The 25,074-nt window shown below is 54.9% G+C and overlaps 1 protein-coding gene across 1 annotated transcript in view; it reads left to right on the forward strand.

Moving 5' to 3' along the window:
- Positions 1–25,074, forward strand: part of PLXNA1 (plexin A1) — a gene marked incomplete at both ends in the record, with an annotated part of 102,686 nt that overhangs the window by 18,448 nt on the left and 59,164 nt on the right. Inside the window, 5 exons of the mRNA XM_084269795.1 lie at positions 18,843–18,983; positions 20,989–21,089; positions 21,563–21,686; positions 23,731–23,884; positions 24,517–24,616. Of these exons, the coding sequence (XP_084125921.1) occupies positions 18,843–18,983; positions 20,989–21,089; positions 21,563–21,686; positions 23,731–23,884; positions 24,517–24,616 (620 nt within the window). The remainder of the gene's footprint in view (positions 1–18,842; positions 18,984–20,988; positions 21,090–21,562; positions 21,687–23,730; positions 23,885–24,516; positions 24,617–25,074) is intronic.

Raw genomic sequence — 25,074 nt, forward strand, 5'->3', positions numbered from 1 at the left:
GATTCTGCTGTGGCTGTTCTCCAGTGAAGCGCAGGGAGGAGGGGGCTGGAGACACGCAGATGCTGTCTCCTTCAGGGTGGGAAATGGAACCAGGTGGTCCTTTTGCATCCTCCCAGCAGCCACCCCTGCCAGAACCTGAGCTACACCAAACTCGTATCATTGGTGATGCTCTTCCAAAGCAGGACTTAAAGCTAATTTTTCACTAAAAGATGCAGCAAAATCTTTCTGAGGTTGGATTTTGGGCTCAGCTGGGGTGCTCACAGGCAAGCTTGAGGTCTGTAGAGTAGTTTGCGGTCCTGGAAGCTGTGAAGGCAGCAGGTCTGCTGGTCTCAAAGGCTGGGTCAGCGCTTGGCTGTTCTGTGCACCTCCTGGCTTTTTGCTTTCTGTTGGCAGTGGTGAAAAATTCACTGACAGCTGTTGAGCAAAATGCAACTGAAAAAATTTATGGAGGAAAAATATGAAGCAGTTTTGATGTGCATGTGTGTCTATGTGTGTATATATATATATGTATTTTTCTTTAAAAGCTTCCAAAAATAGGCCTGTGACATGATCAGGGTGACTGCAACTGTAATTAGCCATGGAAAGCAAGTGTCTTAACGAGGCTGGTGCATATGCAACCATACAGAAAGGCTCAGCATCCTTGGCAAGGAGGTTGGGGTGCGAGACCAGGGGTTGTGGGCATGGCTGGAAGGCTGGGGATGCAAGCAGTGGGCTCCCACAGTGTGCCCTGTATCAGGAGCTTCTGTGGCAGAGGGAGGGGAGCAGCTTCTGCCCCCTGGATGCAGATGCTGGATGGGGTTAGGCTCACTGCTGCTGCAGTTAACTTCCTGGGGGGCGATGTATGTGATGGTGTTTGTGAGAAATGATCAGAGTCCTTTAAAAAGACCTGCAGACTCCAAGCCTGCATCTCATCTGCGTGGCCCATGCGGCTGATTCTCACCTCGCGCGAGGGATGGGAACTTCCCAAATTGAATTCTCTGTTTATTTCCCCAGGGTTTCTCTGTGTTACTCTCCCTCTCTTTCTGGTATGTTTATGAGCCTTGAGGGATCTGTTTTTACGCTCAAGGTTTAAAATTAAAGATGTGTTTCTCTTCTAGCAGGTGAGATAAACACTCCCCATGTCAGCCGGGGGTTTCATTCCTGCCTCTCCTTCCTCCCTCACCCCTGCATCTGCTGTCAGGAGAGCGTGAGCAAATAACCTGGGAGTGAATGGGATGCCTGGGCTCTCCTCCCAGTGGGATGAGTCGGCTTTGAAGCCGCAGCAAAGCAAGATGGTCAGGCTCTCAGTTGTGTGAGCTTTGGCTTCTTTTTCCAGTGGCTTCTTGTTTTAAGTGGGCAAAAATTACTACCTTTGGTGTGGGGATGGAGGAGGGAGGGAATAGTGGGGAGAAATGTGCTTGCTTGAGCTTCAAAGGATGGTTTATCTCAGTGACTAAGGGCACACCATGTGATGATGTGCTACCACCGCCCATCTGCAGGAGGACTCCTTAAATTGTGATGACAGGGTTGTGTGGTGGCGTCCCAGTGGAGGCTGTGTGGGGCTGGCACAGCTGGGATGGCACCCACCGCCCATGGTCCCTGTGCAGTGTGCTGCTTGGGTGCCTTGAGCGCATCTCCTGTGCCCTCTTTAAGTGCTGATCCTAGAGGTGGGGAGAGCACCTGCATCCCAGCAACTTAAGGAGAGGTGGGGAGCCATGGGGAGGCGGCTTCTGGGTTGCTGCTGTGCTCCTTCATGGAGTCCAGCATCATGCTTCGCTTCCCCATCCGCAGCCTCGTCCTTTCAGACCGCAGCTGTGGGGGCCTTTCTGCCCAACACCTGCTCATCGGGGCTACTGGAACAAGACCTGGGCTTCATTTGGAAACGGAAGCAATGAAAGAGCACACGAACAGTTCCGGTCCTCCCCGACACCACGTCTGCCCAGGTGGCTTTCAGTGCCTCTCTCCTGTGATGGGAGCCTCTCTGCTCACCTCTGCTCTGCTTTGTTTCCCCCCCTTCTGCGTGCTGCAGTGCTTGCGTGAGCATCTTCGCTGTCGTGCTGTGAAAGCCTTGGTGATAAGCCCAGCCCAAATTCCTGAGAACATCATTTTTCAGCCAAGGTTTGGCCCAGCACAAGTTACTGATTCGGTGCCGAAGGTGGGGGCATTTTTGCAAGCACGTGGTGAGCTCTGTGTCTTGCTCTTGATGTCTCTGCCATGGGTGGCAGCTCTCGCTGGCAAAGGCAGTTGAGTCAGAGTTGTTGTTTCTGACCCCCTTAACCTCCCTAATTCTGTTTATGCTCATGAGCAGGGAGAAAGAGAGGGAGCGAGCATTTTATTAATGGCTTGCAAGTTTCTGGTGATGTTTTTCATCAGGAAAATGATAGTTGTGTAGCAGCAATTAATTGGAGGAAAAGTTTATGGTAATAAGTATGAAGAATGTTTCAAGGATGGTTTGGATGAAATACTTTAGCTTTTTTTTTTTTTAAAAAGCCTCCCAGCAAAAACAAAAACCTTGCCCTATTTTGAACCTTGCCAAAGAGAAACAACTTCAAAAGTTCAATTTTCTTTTTTCTGGGGGGGACGGGGGGGAAGTGTGGAGGGTGTAAGTGCCTTTCCCCCTTCCCCCCCACCCCCACCCTGCCTCCAGCCTGTGCTCTTTAAACAAAAGCATGTGTTTTCTTGGCCTGGTTCCCCAGAGGCAGCTCTGCTGGAGTGGAGAGCAGGGGCTGCGGAGGTGATGGCCGCACAAGTCCGGGCAAGTCCTCGTTTTTCAGCAGGAGCTACAGCCCTTCCTTTTTTGTTTTTGGAGGGGGGACTGTGGTCAGCTCACTTTTCCTGCCCGCTCCTGCCTGCCTGTGCTGCCCGTCTTTGCTCCGTGCCAGCTGTGGACGGCAGCGCCCGCAGCCAAAAGGAGGAGCAAGCTGTAGGCATGCGTGTGCGGTGTGTGGATATCCCGGGGCAGAAGGTGATAAAGGGAAGAATTAATGCTTCGGAGTGATGTTAGTGCCTTGGCTGCCTCTCCCTGCGCAGTCATCGTCTGCAGCTCGCGGGCTGCTGGTAACCCTGCTGTGCCTCTTGCTCCCTAGAACGAGCGAGGGTTTGGGGAGGTTGGCATGAAGAAAAGGGCGTTTTATGGGGGAAGAAGGTTTCCTAGGGGGTTGTCTGTCTCTGGACATGGCCTGAAACATCTTTGGGGTGCTGTGACTGTGTGAATCTGCCTTCGACCTCCGCCGCTCACCCAGAGCCGCCGAGCCCTGCTGTGCGCTGCCTTCCAGCCGCAGCCGTACCTTCGGCCCCTGCTGCGGGGCTCAGCGCTGGTGTGTTTTTCATAAAGGCTCTTAATCACATACAGGATGTTTCTGTTTGTTCAAGCAATGAAATCACACAAACAACCCACCCCCAGTTTGGCTTTTGCAGAGCATCAGCTGCTTGACCCAAGTCCTAGGCAGAGCCGGAGCAATCCTCCCCACTCCTCCTCCAGCTCTCGACCCGGCAGCGTGGCGAGAGCGCGCCTTTCATGTTGCGGACATGCCCTGGAAAGCCGCCCGGCACCGGGGACGGGATTAGATTAGGGCTGGGAGCCGGGGCTGACTCATCGCTGGGGCTCGCGCTTGGCCCATGCTGCAGCAGCATCTCGCGGGAGCTCGCAGGGAGGCTTGGAGACCTTGAGCTGCGACCAGCCCCGCGTTTTTGGGGGCTGGGTTGCAGGCAGACTCAGTGTGAGCAGAGATGCCAGCTCAGAGCCTTTCCTAAGAGGAGCACGGTGGGGTTTTGGGGTAGTTTGGAGGTGAGTTGCAGGTTCCTTGGCACTGGGGTTGTGTGGTTTTGCACTACCACCAGCACCCAGCCCCAGATGGACTTGCCACCGTGCTGTTGTCTTTCTCTCCGTGCTTCGTCCTTCAGGGTATTAAGTGGAAGGAGAGCAGGAATGTGTCAGGGTGGATTGGAATAAAAAAACCCTGACTTTTCTCGCCCCTGTTGTGTGCATCGGTCCCATTGCTGCCGTTTCCATGGCAAAGCAGCGGGCCCGTAACCCAGCCTGCCCCGTGCTCCTTGCCGTTTGGAGGAGCAAAAATCCTCCGAGACCATGAGAATAATTTAACGAGCCATTAACGAGAGTGGCAGAAAACACCGGAGGAGATGGAGCAGGGTCGGGGCGGGGGCGCGGGGAGGCAGGGCTGGTTTTTGGCAGGGAGTGGGTCACGTTGGCAGCCTGCTTGCCTTGCCTTAGATGTGTTATGAAGTTTTGGAGGTTGCTTGAAAAGTGTCTGGGGAGCGGTGGCGAGCCAAGCGGGCCGCGGGCCAGCTTGCAGCTAAACATGTTGTTGTGTAAAATTGCAGTCAATTAATTTAAGACCTGCCAATTTCAACTGCAAAGTGCTAGGAGGTTCTGTCAAGTTTTCAATGGGATAAAAAGGGGGAAGGGGGGTTTAGTTTTCAGCACTTGGAAGGGCAAATAGTGATCCTCTACCCGATCCTCCAAAGCACCTCCTCCTCTCTCCACTCCTTTTGGTTGTGGTAAATTTGCCACCACTGGTGTTAAAAGCCCTTCTGGCGTGAGCCATCGGGGATGAGATGGCAGAAGGACGGTAGCCAGAGCCCGGCAAGGTGCTGATGGCCATGTTGGGACTGGGGAAGCACTGACTGTATGAGGATGGCCCAGTCCCCTTGGCTTTGCGGTGCTTCTCTTCCATAGTGCCATGGGGAGCAGCCCCTCTCTGGCATCCCAGGGGGTCTTCCCCAGACCAACCTGATCCTGCAGGACTGTCCTGGTCCTCGGCATGTCGGGCAGTCTGAAGTAGAGGAGGAGCTGGAAAACGCTCAGGACAAGTCCATGAGTTGGTGTGCATCCCCTGCGCGCAGCCATGGAGGTCAGAGCAATCTGTGATGTCCCACGTAGGCTGGTATCCAATGTGCGAGAAGACAGCCTGCCCCAGAGTGCAGACAGCTGGGTGGTGATGGTGTCTGGACCCCAAAAAGGCTCATCCCCCCTTCTTCTGTGGTGGCAGCAGCATAGTGCTGCTTGGCACAGAGCCCCTTTCTGGATGTGCCCCCCCTGCCAGCTGCTCCTAGCACCCATTGTCCTCTCACACCGCAGGAGCCTGACTGTCGGTAAGGGCACCCTGGCTGGAAACTCCATCCGGGGTTTCCTGGGCTTGTGGCAGTGCTAGAAACATGTTTCTTGGGTTCTGGAGAAGCGTGTGTTTGTATGTGCATCTGAGAGCTGGCTTTTTCTTGGTGGGGTTAGGGGTTTTTTTTCCTTCCCCTTGTTATTTTTTTTCTTGTTTTACAGCATAGTGAAACTTCTAAGTAAGTGCAGCCCTGCTTGTGAGTAAGAGTCATGGGGCTGGCTGGGCAAGCCGACCTTGGCTCTTCCTCTTACACCGCTTGCAGCCAGTGATCTGGCTGGGGTCTGTAGCCGTAGCCATCTCCTTTCAGCACCCCCAGAACATTCTCTCCAGCCACTTGCTTTCAAAATTCACCATGGAAGGGTGCAAAGCCGTGTCCAGGGGTTTGTGCTGTTCCGTGCAAGCGCTTTGCTCCGGTTTCAGTGCCTGTGCATGTGGAGGGACTACCACATGTCCCCATGGGGCCACAGGCTTGCTGCTCCCATTCCTGGGGGGAGCAGGGATTCAGAGGTAGGTCCCTTGAGAGCCGGGCTCTGCTGCGTAGGCACCACCGTCTGCAGACTTCCCCGGCATATATTTAGGGTAATTTCCTCCTGCTTTGCTGGGAGCTTGTTAATATTTCACTGGGACACGGGGGCAGCCTGCAAAGCCTGTGCTTCAAAGGAGGGCAGCTTTGGGGTTAGCTTTTGGTTTCCCCAGCTTTTGCTATAACTTGTTCTGTGGTTTTAAAAATAGGTATCAAACCACTCAGCAGGCGAGAAAGCCCAGGCAAAGCCCAGCAGGCTGGCCGTCGCCTCGCTCAGCCGGGTTGTGGCTCTGGTGTCTGCTCAGCTCTGCACTTCCTTCTCTGGCGTTTGGGGGGGAAAAAATAGGAATTCAGTATAGTTAAGGGCAAAAGGACTGTGTGGATGCTTTGTGAGCCTTCTTGGGTTTGAAATGATGGGGAGAGATGCAGTGCAGCCTGGCTGCGTCCTGCGGCTGCTGGCCTGGCGTTTAGGCAGGGCTGGTAGGTGGGCTGGGGGGGGCTTCCCAGCCCAGCGTTGAGCTTTTTGGGAATGACTTTTGGGGAATTACTTTTGCCTGGTCCCGGACTCCACAAGTCAGAGCAGGATTGGCCCTCCTGGAGCAATAACAGAAGAATTACTGCATTGCATGGGCGTCTTTATATGTTTTTTAAACCGTGCCTCCTAATTATAAATAATGGCTGCGATACGAGATATGATTATGATGGATGGTGATTCTGTATTCTGTGTGCATTAGCGGCTTTAACCTTGCTGGGGTAATTATGTCTCATTTCAAATTCTGATACTATTTATTTGAGGTAGGGGAACTGGGAATTTAATTTCTACGGCTTTGTCTTTTAGTATTATTAGTATTTGAAAAGGATACCTTTGCAAAATTGTTTTTTAATCATTCCCTCCAGTTGGCAGCATCAGTTCATTAACATTTTTGGGGCCCGTGCGGGGTTGTTTTGGAGATGTTTGTGAAGGTAGATGTTTTGGGAGTACGTGAAGCTGAGGTGTAGGAAAGGAGCTTCTCCTTCGAGACACTTGTGTGCCATCCCCCTGACTTGGGTCTTCCCAAAGCAGCTATCCTTGCCCTTTTGGGATGCCTGCTGCTGTTGACCCGTGTGGTGTTTTCTACCTGGGATCCCTCATTGCATGAGGTCTCTGGGCTGTCCAGGCAGGAGCAGGCAGGGCTGAGCCATTGTCCTGCCACCCCTCTCACCATCTTTGACGGCACGTTTAATTAAAAACCACATCAACCCGAAGATTGCGCACGTGGTCCTTAATCAGTTTGAAGTCTCTGTGAGAATAAAGTAATTATACTACTCGTTTGGTTACAGTAATTAAAACTTTAATTAACATCATTTCCCACCCCTTGGCCTCCCTCTACAGATACTCAGGCGTGCAATGGGTGCCTGCCAGGGTTGGATCTTGGGATAAAGCTGTTTTATCTGGGGGCTGTCTGCCTGTCCCCATCTTTGATCCCTCTGGCATCGTGCATGTGAGGTCCAACTGCACTTGGCATTTGCTGGTCTCTCACTGGGCTGCTGGGTACCAACCCTCATCCCTGGCTCGGAGCAGCTTCTTGGCCACGGTGCTGGCAATTCACAGTGAGTGACAGCTCTGCTTGAGGTCCCCTGGCAGTGGTGGGGAGGGTGGTAGGTGCTCCTCAAAGATCTCCAAGAATTTGGTTCTAAATGTGGTATGTGATCTGCTCTGGTCTTAGCAAGAGCTGGGCTGTCTGGGAGCACCCCTGTGTGCCTGGGGTCATTGGTTAGGAACCTGGGCTCTTTGCTTCCCATCACACGGACCTGCAAGAGCCAAGGTTACACCGAGCTGTGTCTGCATGCTGTCACACATGGAAAGCTCTGGATAGGCTCCAGCCCCCCTGCACCCGGGTTTGCCTCTCAGGTGAGTCCTGTGGTTGCTGTCGTGCTCTGTGTTAGCTCACGACCTCGTGTTCCCCAGCAGCCTCAAGAAGGGATGGCTGTCTGGAGAAGTGGGGCGGGAACTCCTGTATTGGAGCCAAAGGAAATCCATACCGTGTAAAACCTGAGCTCTTAAATATCTCGAGCAGCATCCTTAGGGAAAGCAATCTCTATATTTAAATCTTTTCAATCTCTCCTTTGAAATTGCTCCTATCCGCAGACTGAAGAGCCTAATTTTCACCCTGGTTTTGAACGGAGAGCCTGCTGCAGAGAAGTGTATTTCATCACTCCAGCTTCTGTGTGGTGGGGAGCTATGTCCTGGTGGCCCCACAGCTTTCCCCTAGCCTTACAGAGCCACTGAGAAGGACATAGTGTAGCCAGGGATGCGGCTCTTGGGATTGGAGATGCTCTAGGAAGGGCAGAGGGTGTGGGAATGAAGACTTAAAATGCAAACAAAGGTGAGAGCAGGGAATTTTAACAAACGTGCCAAGAGCTGAAGGTGGAGCGAGCAGCAGGGTCTGAGTATGTTTGAAGTAAAATATTTGCAAGCCCGAAGCCAGGCTTAGCTGGCTGTTATCACAGGGAGCACCGAGCGTGGAGCGGCAGAAGATTTCTTCTCTAATCTTGGAGGTGCTTATGTTTGGAGTAGGGACTGTTTTGTGAGGAAAGGCAGAGTCTGGAGTTTTGGATGTGGTGTGTCAGTAGTGGCGATGTTGATCTAAAAGAGGGGGGGGGGGACAAAAGGGGTGAATGAGGGAAAACAATGTGGCTGTAACTTTCTGCCTCCTCTCGATGCTGTGGGCTACATTCCCATGAAGTACATCACGTGATGCAAGCATTTGTCATTGGATTTGTAAGAGATTCAGCATGTCCAGTCCTGCTGCTTGTTCTGGGAGTTAGTATTTAATGTTGTCACTGTACCCTGAGAAATTTAGACTGTGATCGTTTATTGCTTATCAGCTTCTCCTGGGCAGCCTGGTATGATTTGTCCATGGAGATAAAATGCCAGAACAGCCCAGATCTGCCTTAACAAGAGGCCTAAATCGGTCAGAAGGGATCAAAGCTGGTGTTAAATGGGTGAAGCCAGATCCCCCCTGCACAGCTGGTGTTGTCCTCCTCCCTGGGTGGAAGCGGAGGGGCAGTGGCTCCGGCTCTGCAGTGTATTGCTGCAGCAGGCAGCATTGTGGAGGTTGTGGATGCCACGCTTGATGTGGCTGGAGCTGCTTGGGAGAGGGGGTTGCAGAAGGCTTTGGAGTCTGAGGGGTGGATAAATCCAGGCGCAAGCCGTGGTGCTCTGCTCAGGCAGCCCCGCCAGAATGGGGGCTTGGCTGGTGCCAAATTTGTTTTTGGGGGTGCTGGTGTGAGCACTGGGGTGGGAGGGCACCTGACTGCAGGGGGTACGCTGGAGCAGTTCCCTCCCATGGGGTCTGTCCTTCTGCAGCCTCCACTGCATGGGCTTTCCTTGCTGCTGGCTGCTCCATAAGTCTGACAGCTTCTGCCGTGTCCTCAGGCAGCTCCTCTCTTGCTGCTGTGTTGTTTTAGGGACCAGGAAGGAAACAGCTATTTTCCTGGAGCTGAGGGGGCAGGAAGGATCCAGCTGATCACCAGCTGTACTGCAGCCCCAGCAGCCTGTCCTCCTGCCCTGACACATCCCTGGCGAAGCCTTGCTGCCTCCTCCCTGCCTTCTGGGATCCCCGATGGAGTTCTGGAAGGAGTGTCCCTTGCTGCTGGCAGGCAGTGGGGGTTTGAACCCCTGGCTGTAGTCATGTCCCAAGCAGCAGAAGGGTGAGGGTTGTGGGACAGGCCTTCAGCACTTTTGGGGTTATCTTGGTCTGGTTGTGTGGTCAGACACGTGGCAAGGCTTCGGAAGGGAGGGGGTCTTGTGGCCCTGTTGGGCTAAGCACCGTTGTTAGGAGGAAAGTAAGTGGTTTAGATTTGTAGGAGTAACAGCAGCGTCTAAGCTGTGGGTCTGTTCTGCTTGCCAGCCAGGGCGCTGGGCTGTGCATTGCAGGGGGCTGCTAGTCAAGGGTCTGAGCTGGTCCCCATGGGACAGAAGAACGTCATCTCCTTGGTGGAGCCTGGTGCCTTGGCAGCAAAGTATGGCTTTTGTTTGGAAAACTGAGTACCAAGTCCTTCAGGTGAGAACTTTCTTCCCAGGGCCTTCTCTGGGACGTTTGGGTATTAACTCACCCCAGCCTGAGCACGTGTGATTCAGGCCCTATGGGAGCTGGGAGTACGACATCCTGCTGTGACTTCATTGTGCCCAGGACCTGCTGGGATGCTTGGGATACCTACAGTAACTAATAAATGGGGAAAATAATAATCCTGTATTTCCATGGTGTGCTCTGCACTTCCCTGCTGTCTCCCAGAGCTTTTTCCTATGTAGAGAGGCTCAGTGGGATGCAGTGAGACTGTCCCCATCCCATTTTGCTGTGTGTTATTTGTGCCTTTGCCTTCCATTTCGCAGGGCTAATGTTCCTTTAGGCTCTCCTACCTGCACCGCTCCCTCCCCTCTTCCCATGGCTTGAGAAAAGCAGGACCCTCTTAACCCACTGGCATTCCCTTCTCTTGAGAGGGACATGTCTGCAGTGAGTCTCAGTGCCTTTACACTGGAGAAGGCACAGCTGGGTGCAGGCACTGTGCAGTCGTAGAGGCAGTTTTGGGATGCTCTGTCGTTCCCTCCCTGGGGAACTGATGCTCTGACAGCTCCTCTGCTGCCCCTGGGGACACCCTGGAGCTCCCATCAGTTCTCTGTAGCTGTGCAGTGCCTGGGATGTAAAGCCCTTGCATCATGGCCAGAGCGCGTGGGGTTGGTGGCTGTGTGTACGCTTCGCCTGTGAGTTATTTTGCATCACCGAGGCTTGGCTGGGGGTCAGCAGAGACTGGGGACTGCCACCATGCTGGGCCACAGCATCACACAGAGGTGTCCCTGGGGTTCCCTGTCCTCCACCTGCCCTTGCCTGCGCTGCTCAGCAGCTGCCAGCACCTCCTGCCTGGTCCCTGGCAGCCCCCGGGCAGAGGCTGCCCATTGATTCACTTGTCTGGGGCCCCCCCTCTGACCGCCTCAGCCCTGAGCAATGCTGATTGGGAAATAATTGCAATAATAATAGAGATATTTTGCTCCTGAGTGACTAGACGATGCGAACCGGGCGCTGAGCCAGGAGAGTTTTGAAGGACAAAGCTGGGAAATCAATGGCTCGAGACCGTCAGAGCACCGTGGGGCTGGCGGGGATGAGGATGAGTCCTGGGGTTTTGCCGGGGAGGGAAGCAGAGCAGGGACCTTAACCCATCCTGGGCTGCGTGGCTCCCAACAGTGGGGTGCTTGTAATTCTTTCCCCCGCTTTGTTGCTGTCATCAGTCTCTCCTGCACCCAGGTTTGACTCCGGCAAAGTCGCTGCTCCTGTGCAGTACCCTGGCACTCGGTCCCTCTTTGACGCAGTTCAGGTTGGTACAGGAAGGTCGGAATGATTTTTCTGATGGTGTTTTAGTTCTGTCAGAATTGCCAGAATGGTGTGTTGGGCTGTACTTCCCTGTGATGGAGCGATGCAGGCAGACCTGGCCAGGGGAGGTTTTGGTAAGGTTTGCACTTGGTGGGCAAGGAATCTGCCAGCTCTGTGCTGTGCTGTGCCGTGCTGTGCCATGTCATGTGGGCTGGTGCTGGTCTGGTTGGCTCTGCTGAGCCCCTTTGGCACAGGGAGCACCACTTGTGTGGGTGGCTGAGCCAAGGGAAAAAGATGGAAATGAATTTGAGCAAAAGAAAAAGGCAGTTTTCATTTTAGGGAAGGTGGTGCTGTGTTTTGGTGTCCTGTTGGGCAGGGCTGTCCCCCTGCTTTCCCCTCGCTCCAGTAAACCCCAGTGCTTTCACCCAGTTCCCACCCCACCTCCTGGAGAGATGCAGTGAGCGTGTCTGTCCTCAGCTCACGTGGCCGAGCTCAGGATAGTACCCAGGGATGACACACGGCAATAATGTATTCTTCAAAATAGGCTAGATGAACCGGTGTCATGTCTGTCAATGTCCATGAGTCACTGGCATTTGTGGCTGTTAGGAGCATTGGTTTAAGATTAAGTATCTCCTTGTTTTTTGCTTTATTATACTGATATAATAAAGTCCCAATATTCTCTGGCTCGGGGCGATGTCAGGCCGGGGATGGAAGCTTTGCTTGTGTTCATCTTTACAGAGTCAATGGGTTTTGCTGCATTTCACCGAGTTCGGCAGCTCACCTTGCCCCCTTCCCTCAGTGGCTTCATGATGAGCCATGAGCATCCCAGCCCACCCTGTGCGAGTGGCTGGCGAAACCTCCTCCCCACAGAGGGGCCCGGGGGGGTCGGTACCCACCTTTGCGGGGGCCCCAGCATGCCGGGTATGAGCAGCCGGCAGCAGGCAGCTGCCTGTCCGTCTGGGAGGAGGCGTGTGTCTGATCTGCACCCGGCTGGTGCATTCCTGCGCTGGCAGCTGGCGGGGAGGCAGGGGGGTGGCTGGCGGTGGGGGGAGCGGAGGTAGCTGGGGCGCTGGCTGCCAGCCTGCCCTGCATAGCTGGGATAGTTCTGCGGGGCCGTCCTGTCCCTAGCCCTGGGTATGAGCTTCTAGAAGATGCATCCCCAAACCCCCTTCCTGTGTCCCTGCCGCAGACTGCCCCACTTCCTTCTGGCTGGCTGTGCTGCTCTGTGAGCCCTGGTAGAGCATGGCAAGGCCTGGACAAAGCCAAAGGTGTGTCCTTGTCCCCCTGGATGCGGAAGTTTGGTAACCTGCAATACAGTGGGAGGAAGCAGGAGCCACTACCTGCTGTACCCCCTCTTCTCCCCGCTCTTGTATGCCGGTTCTTCTCTCTCTGGCAGCACTCAGCCCCCTGTCCCCATCAGCTGTGCCTCCCCTCCCCAGAAGCAGCTGATGCCAGAGCTGTGCAGCTGCTCCTGGAGCCACGTCTCACTGGGCAGCCCCTGCACCTCCCTGGTGAGGGCTGGGGGAGAGGAGTGCATCCCCCAGAGCAGCTGATACAGGACCTGCATTTTAAACCCCTTGCCCTCCTTTGGAATCTGGAGAGGGGTGTGTGGGTGGCAGCTGCTGGCCCCGCTGGTCTCTGGGGGTTGGTTGATGGGGGGGGAAGGCATTTGGAGAGGCTGACGATGTCCCCATCCTCATGTCACCTGCTGCCTTGGGGTGAGCCCAGGCCATGTGCTAGGAGGGGCTGTGCAGCCTGGCATGCTGGGGGGGTCCCTCTTCCCTTCCAGCCTCCCTGCCTGGGCACAGGAGGCAGCTACCTTTCTGGCTGTAGACTTGTTGGTGTGGCATTGTGTAACTCGACCCGGCAGTTGTCACTTCTGTCCCAGGGTGGCTGGGCTGTGTGGGTCCTGTGTTGAGGGTAGCCCCATGGTTTGGGGGTCAGCTCTGCCAGACCCCGGTTCCTTTCGGTTTTATTTGCTCTGTCCTGTGGCCTGTGGGTGGATGGTGCTGAAACCAAAGCAGAATGCTGGGGGTGTTAGCACAGTCCTACTCCCACAGAGGGGGAACATGCACCCATGGATTTGGCTGCGAGAGCTCAGGTCTTTGGTGGTGCCTGAGCTGTGAGCACCAGTGGCATGGGGGTGGGGGGAAAGCATTTGGTCCTGGGGCTGGGCTTTGCCCTCTGCATGTATCAAAGCTTTTCCTTCCTCTCAACTTGGGGATATGCCGTGGAGCTGCAAGAGGATGGGGCAGGAGGGGGACTGGTGTGGGGACAAAGGTGGGACAGGGTCCTCAATCCAGCATCCTGTCCTTGTAGCCCCTTCTCACCTGCCCTGCTTGGTCTCTGTCTATGATGGGCATCTTTGGGGCTGGGGGACTCTGCGCTTCCCCAAGTGAGTGTTGGGAGGGAAGAGGAGGGAGGCTTTGAAATGCACTCCCGTAAATAAGCCCTTCTTTGGCGCTGCCCGTCAGCGTCGCACGAGCCCCGTGGAACTGGAAAGGGTCCCCGTGAAAAGGCTGCCGAGTGTGTTTCAGGCAGATAAGTCTCTGCCTTTGAAGTGTGGCAGGCAGGCAAAAGCGCCCTCCTCTTGTAGCTGCTGCCAGCCGCTGTGAATTAATCACAGGCCTGCACAGATAAGAGTACAAAGCGTGGCTGAGCACTTCTCCTGCCCGGAGGAGGGGTCTGCAGGGGACCGCTTGGGACCCACGATGGCGGCTTGAGAGCCTGGAGGGGGGAGATGGAGGGCTGGGGTGGGAAAGCCCTGTGGAGGACTGGCTGTGAAATGCTGGAGAGCCCTCTCTTCCTGGAAGTGGGGTTGGGGGTAGGGGGGGGCTGTGGTGTCCCCTGTGATGAGGCCTTATCTCGAGGTGATCCTCTAGAGCTTGTTTTTGGCCCTGTGGGGAGCTGGGGGCCCACCCCAGCACCCCTGGAACCTGGCCAGACCCCTGATGGCTCTTGTTAAGTCCAAAAGCAGCCTTGGCATGTCTGCAGCTGCCTTCTCTGTCCGGCTGTGCTTCCTGCCTCGCCGCCTGGCGTCCCTGGCCTGGGATGAGCTGTAAAGCCCTGTCCTCTGCCGCCGTCCTCCAGACCCGCTGCCAGCGCTGGGCTGCTGCCAGGTCACGGCTGCTGCCCTTCGCTCCTGTCTTTCCAAAAGGCGGCCCTGGGGGGATGCTCCTCTTTGCCTTGTGTCCCTTGCTGGTGGTGGTGGTGAGGGCATTGAGATGTTTTCCCCTGGGCAGTTTGGTGAGCGGCAGTCAGACAGCGGTTGTGGTGGTGGAGAGGTGCCTCCTTGCTTGGACAAGCCTGGAGGGCATCTTACCAGGGGAGTAAGTGCTGCAATGGAAGGAGCCGTCTCTCCTCTTATGTGTTGTCTCTGCCTTCCTGGTGCTTTTGCTTCTCCGTGCCTTTCATGTGGGTTTCAGGTCCCAGCCTTGTCTTGTGCTGTTCCTCAAGGCTTTTCACTAGTGCTGGCTGGGCTCTACAGAAACTTCTGGGTGCTCCAGCATCGTGGTTTGTAAAGGAGAGCTGAGCTTTGTGGGGAACATCGGCCTTGAGGCCCCAGCACGAGCAGCTAGTGCTGTTGTCTGGCTGTGACCTTGCACCACTGCCTGTTTCTTAGCAAGGCAATGTGCTCTCCTCCAAAATCTGTGTGGGATGGCAGCTCCCTTCTCCATCCCCAGGAACCCTCTCTGGAGCTCCTGGAGGAGGACTTTGCCTCTTCCCACCTAGGGTGTGCTGTGCACAGTCGCTCATTACACCAGGGTGCCTGGGGTCTGAAGCGTTGCATGCTGTCCTTTCCCACATCATCCCTCTGCCAGGCTTCTCCATGGCTGGCCTGGGAGGCGAGCAGCCCCTTGGTAAGCTGAGATGCCTTTGTATCTCCTGGCCTTGTGCTGTCTCTGCCAGCGTGCTCGGCTCCTGAGGATGGGGTCTGAAACCCTTCTCTCTTTGGAGTGAAGTTGTGCTGGGTGCTCACCCCAGGGAGGCGGGCTCCTCGGTTGGGTGGGAAGGGCGTGCATGTGGGTTTCTGGCAGAGCATCCTCCAGGCTTGCTGTGAGATGATTCACTCCAGCAGGGAGCTTGTAATTTCTTGCCTCTGGTCTCCTCCGTTTACTTAACGAGGCAGCAGCCCAACAAGCCGACCCTGGTTCCTGTTCCTCCACCTCCATGGGTCTTGGGGTCCAGCTGCCCTAGGGCTGCTGCCAGCCCCTCGCAGGAGGCAGTGCTGCTGAGCTGCTGCCTGGAGCCAGCCCCAGGCAGGCGAGAGGGAGGGCAGGAATCCTGAGCGAGAAATTAGTGCGAGTAATTATTAGTATTGGGTAATTATATCAGCGTCAGGATGAGGAGAAAGGTTAATAGGGTTATTTATTTATTTATTTTTGGTAAATGTCTTTTCCCCCGGGTGGGAAGGCGTGCAGGGTGGGCAGGAAGGAGCGTGTTTCCGAGGGGGGCTGCTCTGATTAAACCACATCCTCTCCCCCTTCCTCTGCCCCCCAGCTACCCTGCGGGTGTGGGGAGGGGGTGGGAAGTGGTATCTGCAGTGTCTGTAAGAGATGGGAAGCACCTTGTGCATCCCATGCGTTGCTCCATTGCGTTGTGGTCCGAATGGTCTGTCCCCTTCCCACCAGCTGGCATGGGTGGGTTCCTGCTGGGCTAATCCCACTGGAAGGGCCTTGATGGTGGGTTCCCACCTCTGCCCAGATGACAGCAGGAGCTGTGGGCAATCCCTCCTGGTGTGGGGTGATGTTGGTTTCTACCTGCTATTGATCTTGTGCTGGGGAGGAGTGGCAGGAAGGGTTTGCCTACCATGAGCTAACAAAATCTCTGCCAGGTCTTCCAAATTTCATGTTCCTGAATCCCAAACCTGACTATAGAGCATCCTTAGCCAAAGGAGAGGTGCCATTGAGAAAGATTCTTGCATGTGCATACCTGGGGCAGCTCTGTGCCCCCCACCAGGGCACCCTGACGTGTGGCAGGCTGGGCTCCAGCTCCGTTTGACTACCGAGAGTATTTTTAGGTTCTTCCTGGAGCCTCAAATTAACTGGAAGTGCTTCATGTCTGTTGTTTTTTTTTTTTAATACATCTCTTTCTCCTTCCCAGCACTGCGCAGTGCAATAATGTAATGGGGAAATTACCCCGCTAGTTAAAAATTACTGCCAGCGCGACATCCAGCCATAGATCTATTTTAGAACCAGGGTAAAACTATATTGATTCTTCTGTGCCGCAACTGCGGCCCATAAAAGGGTTGGAAATCTGCGTTTGTCACGTTGCTGTAGCGAGGGCGGGGGAGATGGTGTCTTGCTGGGGCAGGGGGATGCTCCCTCTTACCCCCCTCTGGAATGCTGGACAGGACTTTGTAGGGGAGAAGCTGAGAGGCAGGAGAGGGGCGACCTTGGAGGGGATGTGGGGAGGCAGGGCTGGGATCTGGGGGTGATGCTGGGTGCTGCAGGGCAGGGAATGCCATGTTGTCCCTGTACCACGGGTGTCTGGAGCTTGACCTCCTCTGATGTTTGGAGTGGTCTTGGACCTGGGCAAAAAGACCCTCCCCACCAGAAAGGGCAGGCAGAGGATTTAGGGCGGGTTTTCTGCATCTCTGGGTTCCTCAGTGCACAGTGGTACCCAGATGGGAGGGATGGGGAGCAGAGTCTGTATGTGGCTCCAACAGAGAATGCTAAAAAAAGGCGGATAGGTGCCAGGACCCGTTTGGGTTATGGTGAAGACTCTTCAGTCTTGCTGCAGGACATACAAGGGCTTTGGAAGTGCTGCGGTCTCCTGGGAGTGACATCTGGCTCTGCATCCTGCTTTCGGCTGGGACAGAGTTAATTTTCCTACTAGCAGCTGGTGTAGCACTGTGCTGTGGATTTAGTATGAGAATCATGTTGATAACACACTAATATTTTAGTTGTTGCCAAGCAGTCAAGGACTTTTCAGCTTCTCCTACTGCCCTGCTGATGAGAAAGTGGGGGGCGCCCAGAAATCTGGCAGGGGACACAGCCAGGACAGCTGACCCAGCTGGCCAAGGGGATATTCCACCATCTGACATCATGCTCAGGATATAAGTGGGGTGAATTGGCTGGGCAGGGCCGTAGCTCGCTCAGGAACTAGCTGAGTGTCAGTTTTGGATGGTGAGCAATTGTGCTGTGCATCATTTGTTTGTATATTCTATTATTATTATTACTAGCATTATCATCATCATCATCCTCTTCTTTCTCTGTCCTATTAAACTGTCTTTATCTCAACCCACGAGTTTTACCTTTTCCTTTCCAACTCTCTCCCCCATCCCGCTGTGGGCGGGGGGAGTGAGCGAATGTCTGCAGGGTGGTTTTAGCCAGGACACCCTGCAAACCCGGTCCCCACGTCCCCTGGGGGGAGAGGGCGGCCCGTTTGCTCACTGTCATGCAGGACTCTGCAACCGCCCTCTGGTTGCTCAGGGGTCTCTTTCTTAATTAAATACATTTGTTTTGTAAAACTGCCTAAAAATAATCCGGGGCTGGTGCATGCAGGAGGCTGGCGGTGAATCAAAGGCGCCGCTCTAATTAAACGGGCCCCGGTTTGTTTGTGAGCCGCATACATTTCCATGCTAATCAGCTGCACACCGGGATCCTGCTTTCCCGGCCCCGTATCCTCCTGATTGGGAACTATGCAAATGTTGGCGGCGATTTATTGCAGGAGGGGGACGTGGTGGCTGGGGAGCTGGGGCTGCTGCTGTGGGGAGGGGGCACAAGGGCTTGGGCATGGCTGTGCTGGGCAGTGGGAGTGGGCGCGATGATCAGGGCAGAGCTGTGGGATGCATTTTAGGGGGTGCTTCCCAGTCTCCCTTGGCCCGGGGCATCCTGAGTGCTGTGGCTGTGGGTGCTGGACTGGGTCCCCATGTGTGCTGGCTGCAGTGTGGGGCTGATCCTGGGCAGCGTTCGCTCCGTCGTGCTGGGCAGTGCTGCTTCTCCACCTGCTGCTGGGGTTTTGCAGAGCGTGCTGCTGGCATGGGGCTGATGAGGCTGGAGCTTGGTCCCATGTCCCATCCCGTGGGAACAGACCGGACTCACCGAGCCACTTCTCTGGCACCGGGCAGCTCAAATCCAGGGGTTCATGGGGGATGGGTTAGCAGAAAGCATCCCTGTCACCTCCATGAGACAACGGGGTTATGCCAAGCAGTGCCGCAGAGTTTAGCTCCTGCTCAGTGGGTGCCTCCAGCCCTGAGGTGCCTCGTGATGTGGCTGTCACCGTACAGCCAGAAACCGTGTACTTAGGAAGAGCTTTTCCGTAATTGTGAGCCGTAAGGGGATTAAAGCCTTTGCCACGTTCCTGCTCAGAGAACAAAGGCACTTTCTAAACCTCTGTTGACCCTCAGCTTCCTTGAGACCCTCTTGACTTCCCTGGTCATGAGCCCAAGTGTTTCCTCTGATGGATGGGAAGACAGGAGCTCAGCCTGCGTGCGCCGCGGCGTCCTGCCCGGCTGGGGCTTGGTGCCTCCCCTGCACGAGCTGCTTTTGGTGCTGCTGTGGCAAGATGGGGTTTGCTGCTTCTCCACAGGCTGGGGGCTTGTCTGTGCCCTGCTGCGGGTTGGAGGGGCTGTGGGGCTCAGTGCAGCACATAGCAGGGTGCAGCATGAAAACCCTGGAGAGGTGAACACCATCGGCACAAACCTGGACAGATGCAGGAAAGGGAATTGGCCTTCTGTAAAGGGCTGGGGTGTTTGCAGAGTGGCTGATGCTTCACTGCACTGCTGTGGCGGGGCCACACTGGTTTGGCACAGGAAAGGTGGGATCCCTGACGGGGCAAGGTCCCCTTCCCACGACCTGGGTGGGGGCTGAGTTGTGTGTGTGGCCCTGTACTCACCCCACCTTGCTCTCTCTGCAGATCCTGGTGGACTTGCCAGCTGAGAGGAAGCACCAGGCGCTGCAATACGAAAACGTCGTGGCCCATGAGGGCAGCTCCATCCTGCGAGACCTGGTGCTGAGCCCTGACCGCCAGCACATCTACGCCATGACCGAAAAGCAGGTAAGAGGAGGGGACCTCAGCCCCTCTGCTCCCCTGCCTTGGCAGCCTCAACCATGGTCCCATGCGCTGGGAAACCTTTTGGGCAGGGCAGCCCAGCAATGTCTGTCCCAGGGGGCCAGCAACAGCTCCTCCCTGCTCCTCTGCCCCGAGGCACTGACTCTGTGGCCCTGCTGTTCCTCTCCTCAGCAGGGGCAGTGCCTCAGGCATTAATTGTTAGCAGCAGCTGCCTGAAATCCCTGTGATCCCTGGGGACTGAGGGCTCCTGACCCTTCCTGCTGCAAGGGCCTGGCTATAAACCTCCTCCTGGCTCCGGCCATCCCTTCCTGAGCGGGATTTTTCCAGCTTGGCAGAACCTCCTTGCTCCAAATGGCTTTTTCTCCACTGGGATGGCTGCTTTTGCACCTCGGGGTAGAGGGGACATTGTGCACACCTTGATCCCTGCCTCTGCACCTGCTGACCCAGCTGGAGGTACAGACAGGATCTGGCACTGCTGCCCTGGCAGCGTGGTTGGGGCTCCCGATGAGAAGTTTTCTTTGGCTTTGTGAGTGTTTGCATGGTCTGACCTGCTGGAGAGCCTGCTGGTGTGAGCTCGTCCATCCACAGGCTGTGTTGGGGCAGGTGAAGCAGGTTCATGCCGTGGCAGTGGCACTTCTTGGATCCAGTGTCAGTGAGGACATTTGCTGTGCTTGGTGTGGGGTGGCTGTGCTGGGATGTGATGTGCTTGTGTCTTGCAGTATCCCTGTTGCTCTGTGTGCATGGGTGGGACCACGGCTGTGTAATCGGTCTCCTGGCTCCCAGGCTGGGGGCTTGGGAGTGGGAAGGATTCTGGAGTGGGGTGGTGGGTTTGTCTGGACAGCCCCATGGGGACAGCAGAGCCCTTTCCCTCCTCCTCCCAGTGCCCGTCTCTGGTTTCTGCTCTCCTGCAGGAAAGCCCCAGCTTCCCAGGCGAGGCAGAAAGGGGGTTTGGAGTCCTGCATGTTTCTGTCCCAGACCTGGTTCAGCTAAGCCTCCCCTCTTCGAGGGAGGTGTTGGAGGTGTGGGGTGGGGGTTATGCTGGGCTGGGCTGGGGATGTCCCCCAAGGGTCTCTGCGGTTGCTGAGAGCTGGCATACATCTGTGTGGAGTCTGCTTGGGGGGGACCAGCTGCTGACCCCTTTGCCACCACCTGCCCGAAGTGATGTTTGAGACAAACAAATGGGAATGCTGCAAGTACCCTCACTGGTATGCAAACCCAGGGGTGCTGGTTTGTCAGCCTTATCCTGGCACTGTAGGCATCTTGCTGAGCTGATCACCTGCCAGGCTGGAAGGAGAGAGGGCACCTCGTCTATATACATCAGTAGAAGATTGTGCAGATTTTAATTAACAACTGATTGCTGCCCTGTGGGAGCCGTGGGGAAACTGAGGCACAGGCACAGCAGGTACAGGCAGGTGCCCAGTGCTGCTGGGTACTTGCAGCAGGCGAGCAGGCAGCTCCCTGCTTCCTGCACTGCTCCCTGTGCCCCCCTTCTTCCCTCTCCTTAATAAAACCTGCTCTCTTCCCTACTATGGCTTCGTGTTATCAGAGTGCTGGTGGAAAGTAATTAAATGAACAGTTGTAACAGAGCTCGAAGGGCTCAGCAAACGAGGGGATTTTAATCAAAACTGGAGGAGCAATTAATAAAGGACTGGTAACCCTTTCGGAGCAGGGCTGCGGCAGCCGCAGGGTGCTTGGCCAGCACAGGGAGCTGGTATGGGGCTGAGCTGGCAGAGCCTGCTCCCACAGTGCTGCAAAGATGCAACAGTGGAAGGAGCTCGGTTGGGGTAAAAGCCTCCTTGGGGTATCCCAGCAAATGCGCTGTTGGGGTGTAGGAGAGGAGTGGTCGATGGTGGGCGGCTCAGCCTGCTCCCTGCTGCTGTCTCCTCTCTGATGGCTTGGATGAGTCTGTGCTGGGTCTGTCTCTGTGGGATCTGGGTGTGTGCAGGGAAACATGCATCCCGTCCCCCTTCATCCCTGCCTGTCCCCTCAGGTGACGCGGGTGCCGGTGGAGAGCTGCGAGCAGTACGAGAGCTGCGAGCTGTGCCTGGGCTCCCGGGACCCCCACTGCGGCTGGTGTGTCCTCCACAACATGTAAGTACCTCAGGATCATCCCTGGGCCACGCCAGCAAGCCACGCTTGGCAAACTATCTGTCCCCACCACTGGTTGTCACAGGGACATCCCTCCTGGACTTCGGCTTTGGGATGTGGGGAGGGTGGAGCGGTCCAGGGGGTCTGCCATCCCCTCCTGCAGTGCCCAGGCTGTGCTCATGAACACCCGTGCATAGCAAAGCTGCCGGCAGGACCTGCTTATCCTGCCCATGGGCTCCTGAGTTTGGCATCCTTGGGCCAACACAAAAAACTGAATATAGACCCCCCCAGAAGTCCCCAGTTCTGTCAGCAAGGGAAAGCAGAGCCTCCTGTATGGCCCTCCGGCACCCAGGTCCCTTTCTAGGCATCACCTCCGTGCCAGGGGATCTATTTGACGTGGTGTCAGCCTGGAGCCGTGCAGGACCATGGGGCATCCTCCTCCTCCTCCTCACCACAGTGGTTTTGTCTCCCTCCAGATGCTCGCGGAAGGACCGGTGCGAGCGGGCGGACGAGCCCCAGCGCTTTGCCTCGGACCTGCGGCAGTGCGTCCAGCTCACCGTCCAGCCAAAGAACATCTCGGTCACCATGTCCGAGGTCCCGGTAAGCCACCTCTGCTGTCCCCCAGCCACCTCCTGACCCTCTGGAGGCAATGGCCGGGAAGGCGGCAATTAAAAATAAGTAATGAATTTATGACGAATAGGGAGAAAGGGAAGGAGAGGTCAGAGATGAATAAACATAGCAAAGTGCAGGGCATTGATGAGGGCTGGCCTATTGATGGAGATAATAAACTGGTTGATGATTATTCAGAAAAGACATAACCAAGCAATAAATATTTCTCTGTAGTACAAACAGCGACGTCAGACATGCCGTTCATAGGCCAGCGATCCATCTAGCTCAATAGCCTGTCTCTGACCCTGGCCTGCCATAGATATTTTGGGATGAGACTTCGATGCACAACTCGCTGCTCTCCCTGTGCAGACAGAAAGGATGATGGACTTCCCAGAGTACTTTCCAGGCCATTAGCGTCGTGGAGAGAACACGAAACAGCAATAATGAAGTTTTGAAAACTGCCGGGTCTGGATATCTGGCACTCAGGAGTCCTGAAAGAGTTGACTGAGGACTTCTGTGGGTATTTGTAATACTATGACTGTAATAAATAAGTCAATGTCGAGAAAAGCCCAGGAAACAGAAGAGGTGCTCGTTCTTCTGCCCAAATGTGGAAAGGACCAAATAGTCAGAGACTGCTTAGTTTCACATTAGGTTTAGAAAAGCTAAAGGGAAAAGACTGGCGCAGGATGCGGCTGATAAAGAATTAAGGATGAGAATATAATTAATGCCAGTCAACGTAGTTTTATGTCAAACAAACCACATTTTGTTCTTTGATGAAATTATGACTTGAATTAGAAGAGGGACTGCAGGGATGTGATGTCTTTAGGCCCCTACAAGGCATTTGATTTGGTACAACACAACGTTCTGATTAAAAATTAGCATTATACAATATTGATAAAGCACGTGTTAAGTGGATTAAGAGCTGGCTCTGTGACAGATCTCAAAAAGTCCTCATCAGAGGGGAATTGTCACCGGATGGAAATGGTTTGAAAAGTGCTTCTGCAGGGGCTAACGATCACTGGCAATGTGGATATTAATGTGAGGTGGCTGGGATGCTGAGACTGCTGGAGTGATAAGGGGTAAGATCCCCCTGAAGAGCATTTGGGCTTGGTCTAGCAAAGAAAGTGGGGTTTGATATTGCCAAGTCCAGAGTCGGATGTGGAGGGAAAAGATAGGCATTTGCCGGGCATCCTGGAAAGCGGTGCCAGGTTGGAGCCCCCCCCATGGGGCTCTCAATTCTCCTTGGGTGAAGCCAGGAGCTGGTTGACATTTTCACCTCTGCGGGCAGTTGATCTTCCTGACTGGGCAGGATGCTGCATAGAGATGTGGTGTGGTGGGTGCGGGAACGCTGCGCTCGGGCTGGAGTCCAGCTTTTAAAGGGGGAGGCTGAAAACCTCCCGTAAACATCATGTAAATGAGTTGAAGGCTGGAGAAAATGCCTTGCAGTGAGAGACTTCCCGAGCTCAATCTGCTTAGCTTATCAAAAAGAAGATTAAGAGGTGACTTGATTACAGAGTATAAGTGCCTTTACAAGGAGCAAATATCAGGGACTAAAGGGCTTTTTAATCTATCAAGGAAAGGCATAACAAGAACTAATGGCTGGAAGCTGTGAAAAATTCAAATTAGAAATAAGGAGAGCGTTTTGTAAAGTGAGAACTGCTGACCCCGGGAACGACTTTGCGAGGGAAGAGGTGGATTCCTCCCCTCGCCGGCCCTGCCCGAGCCGATGCCTTTCCGCAAAACACTCTTTAGCCCCACTCTGTGCTTGGTCTCCGCAGAGGTGAGGCGTAATGGCTTGTGGTGCACCAAGGGCAGAGGACGGGGAGGCTGTGAGTCATTCCTGCTTTTAACCCTTTACAGCCTCTCACCATGCTTGAGTGGGGAGGCCCGGGCATGGGTCTCACCCGGAGCAGGTCTCCCCACCACGTGTGGGTGGTGGAGGAGGGGTTACACCCCTGGTCTTTTCTGTTGAGCAGGCACAGAGCAGTCTTATTTTGATAGTTTTCCGTGTTGATCTCTTGCCTCTCCTCCCCAGCTGGTCCTGCAGGCCTGGAATGTCCCAGACCTCTCAGCAGGAGTCAATTGCTCCTTTGAAGACTTTACTGAGTCCGAGAGCCGCATTGAAGATGGGAAGATCTACTGCAGCTCTCCCTCTGCCAAGGATGTCATCCCCATCACCAGGGGCCGCGGTGAGCTTGTACCCCAGGGTGGGAAGAAAGCCTGAGACATACCTTGTTCCCCTTGTTGCCCCACAGCCAGATGTGGAGGAGGACAGTGTTCCTGTGACAGGGATCCCTGACCCCCAAGCAGGACCTGGGGTTGTGGGGTGTAGGAGGAGAAGGGCGTTGCTGCTCATGAGGGACTGACTGGTCCTTGCTCTCTTTCACGTCACAGGCACAGCTGCCTGCTGACACTGCAGCGGTCTGTGCACCAGCCCTGGGCACCCTGGCCGCCTTCTCACCTATGGACAATTCCTGTGCGCATGTGCTGTCAGTGACTGTGGGCGTTCAGACATTCTCCTCACTCCAAAACTGTTCAGTTCCTCTCCAGTACCCCCAGTACAACCCAAGGCACCTGCCTCTCTGCCAGCAGGTTGCAGTTAGCTGTAGGGGCTTCGACCTATACTGGGGCTCTCTTGGCCACTTTAGTGGGTGTGGGTGAACACTTTTCCTTGCCAGATTTGGAGGATTTTGTTAGTTAACTGGGATGGATGGTAATGCCAAGCTCCCTCCAGCCTATCAGAGGCCTTGGGCTGAATGCTGGGCCATGCACTGTCCTCTTTCCCCTTTCTGATGCCTTTTTCTGCCTGTGTCTCTCCCAGGGGACAAGCGAGTGGTGAAGCTCTACCTGAAATCTAAGGAGACAGGGAAGAAGTTTGCCTCTGTGGATTTTGTTTTCTACAACTGCAGCGTCCATCAGTCGTAAGTGGCCTGGGCTTTGCAAGCGTGCTCTGGGAACAGATTGTTGGGGCAGGGTGAGATTGGGAGAGAGATCTCAGCTTTGTGGGTGCTGGCGTTGCAAGAGGAAGGGTCAGTTGAGTACAGTGGTGTTTGCAGTGTAAAACCTCCTCCTTTTGCCCTCGTAAACTGGTACGGAGATCAGAGCACCCACAGCTGGATGGGCACGTGGGGACATGTAGCATCAGGGCAGGAACTCACTTAAAAACAGAGCTTTGGGGTTGGTGAAACTTTGGGAGAAGCAACGAGTTTACTGCATTGCAGACTGTAGTAATCCATGTGACTGAAAATGCCAAGCTGCTTGTTATCCTGGAAACAGTTAATAGGAGGGACTTGGCGATGCGAAAGGAGAAACCTGTGTTTTTCCTTCTATGGTACCTGCTTCCCAGGCTTGCTGGAGAGCGAGCTGGAAAGTTACAGCA

The sequence above is a fragment of the Gallinula chloropus genome, assembly GCF_964237585.1.
Source record: "Gallinula chloropus genome assembly, chromosome: 12".
In the NCBI taxonomy this organism is placed as follows: domain Eukaryota; kingdom Metazoa; phylum Chordata; class Aves; order Gruiformes; family Rallidae; genus Gallinula; species Gallinula chloropus.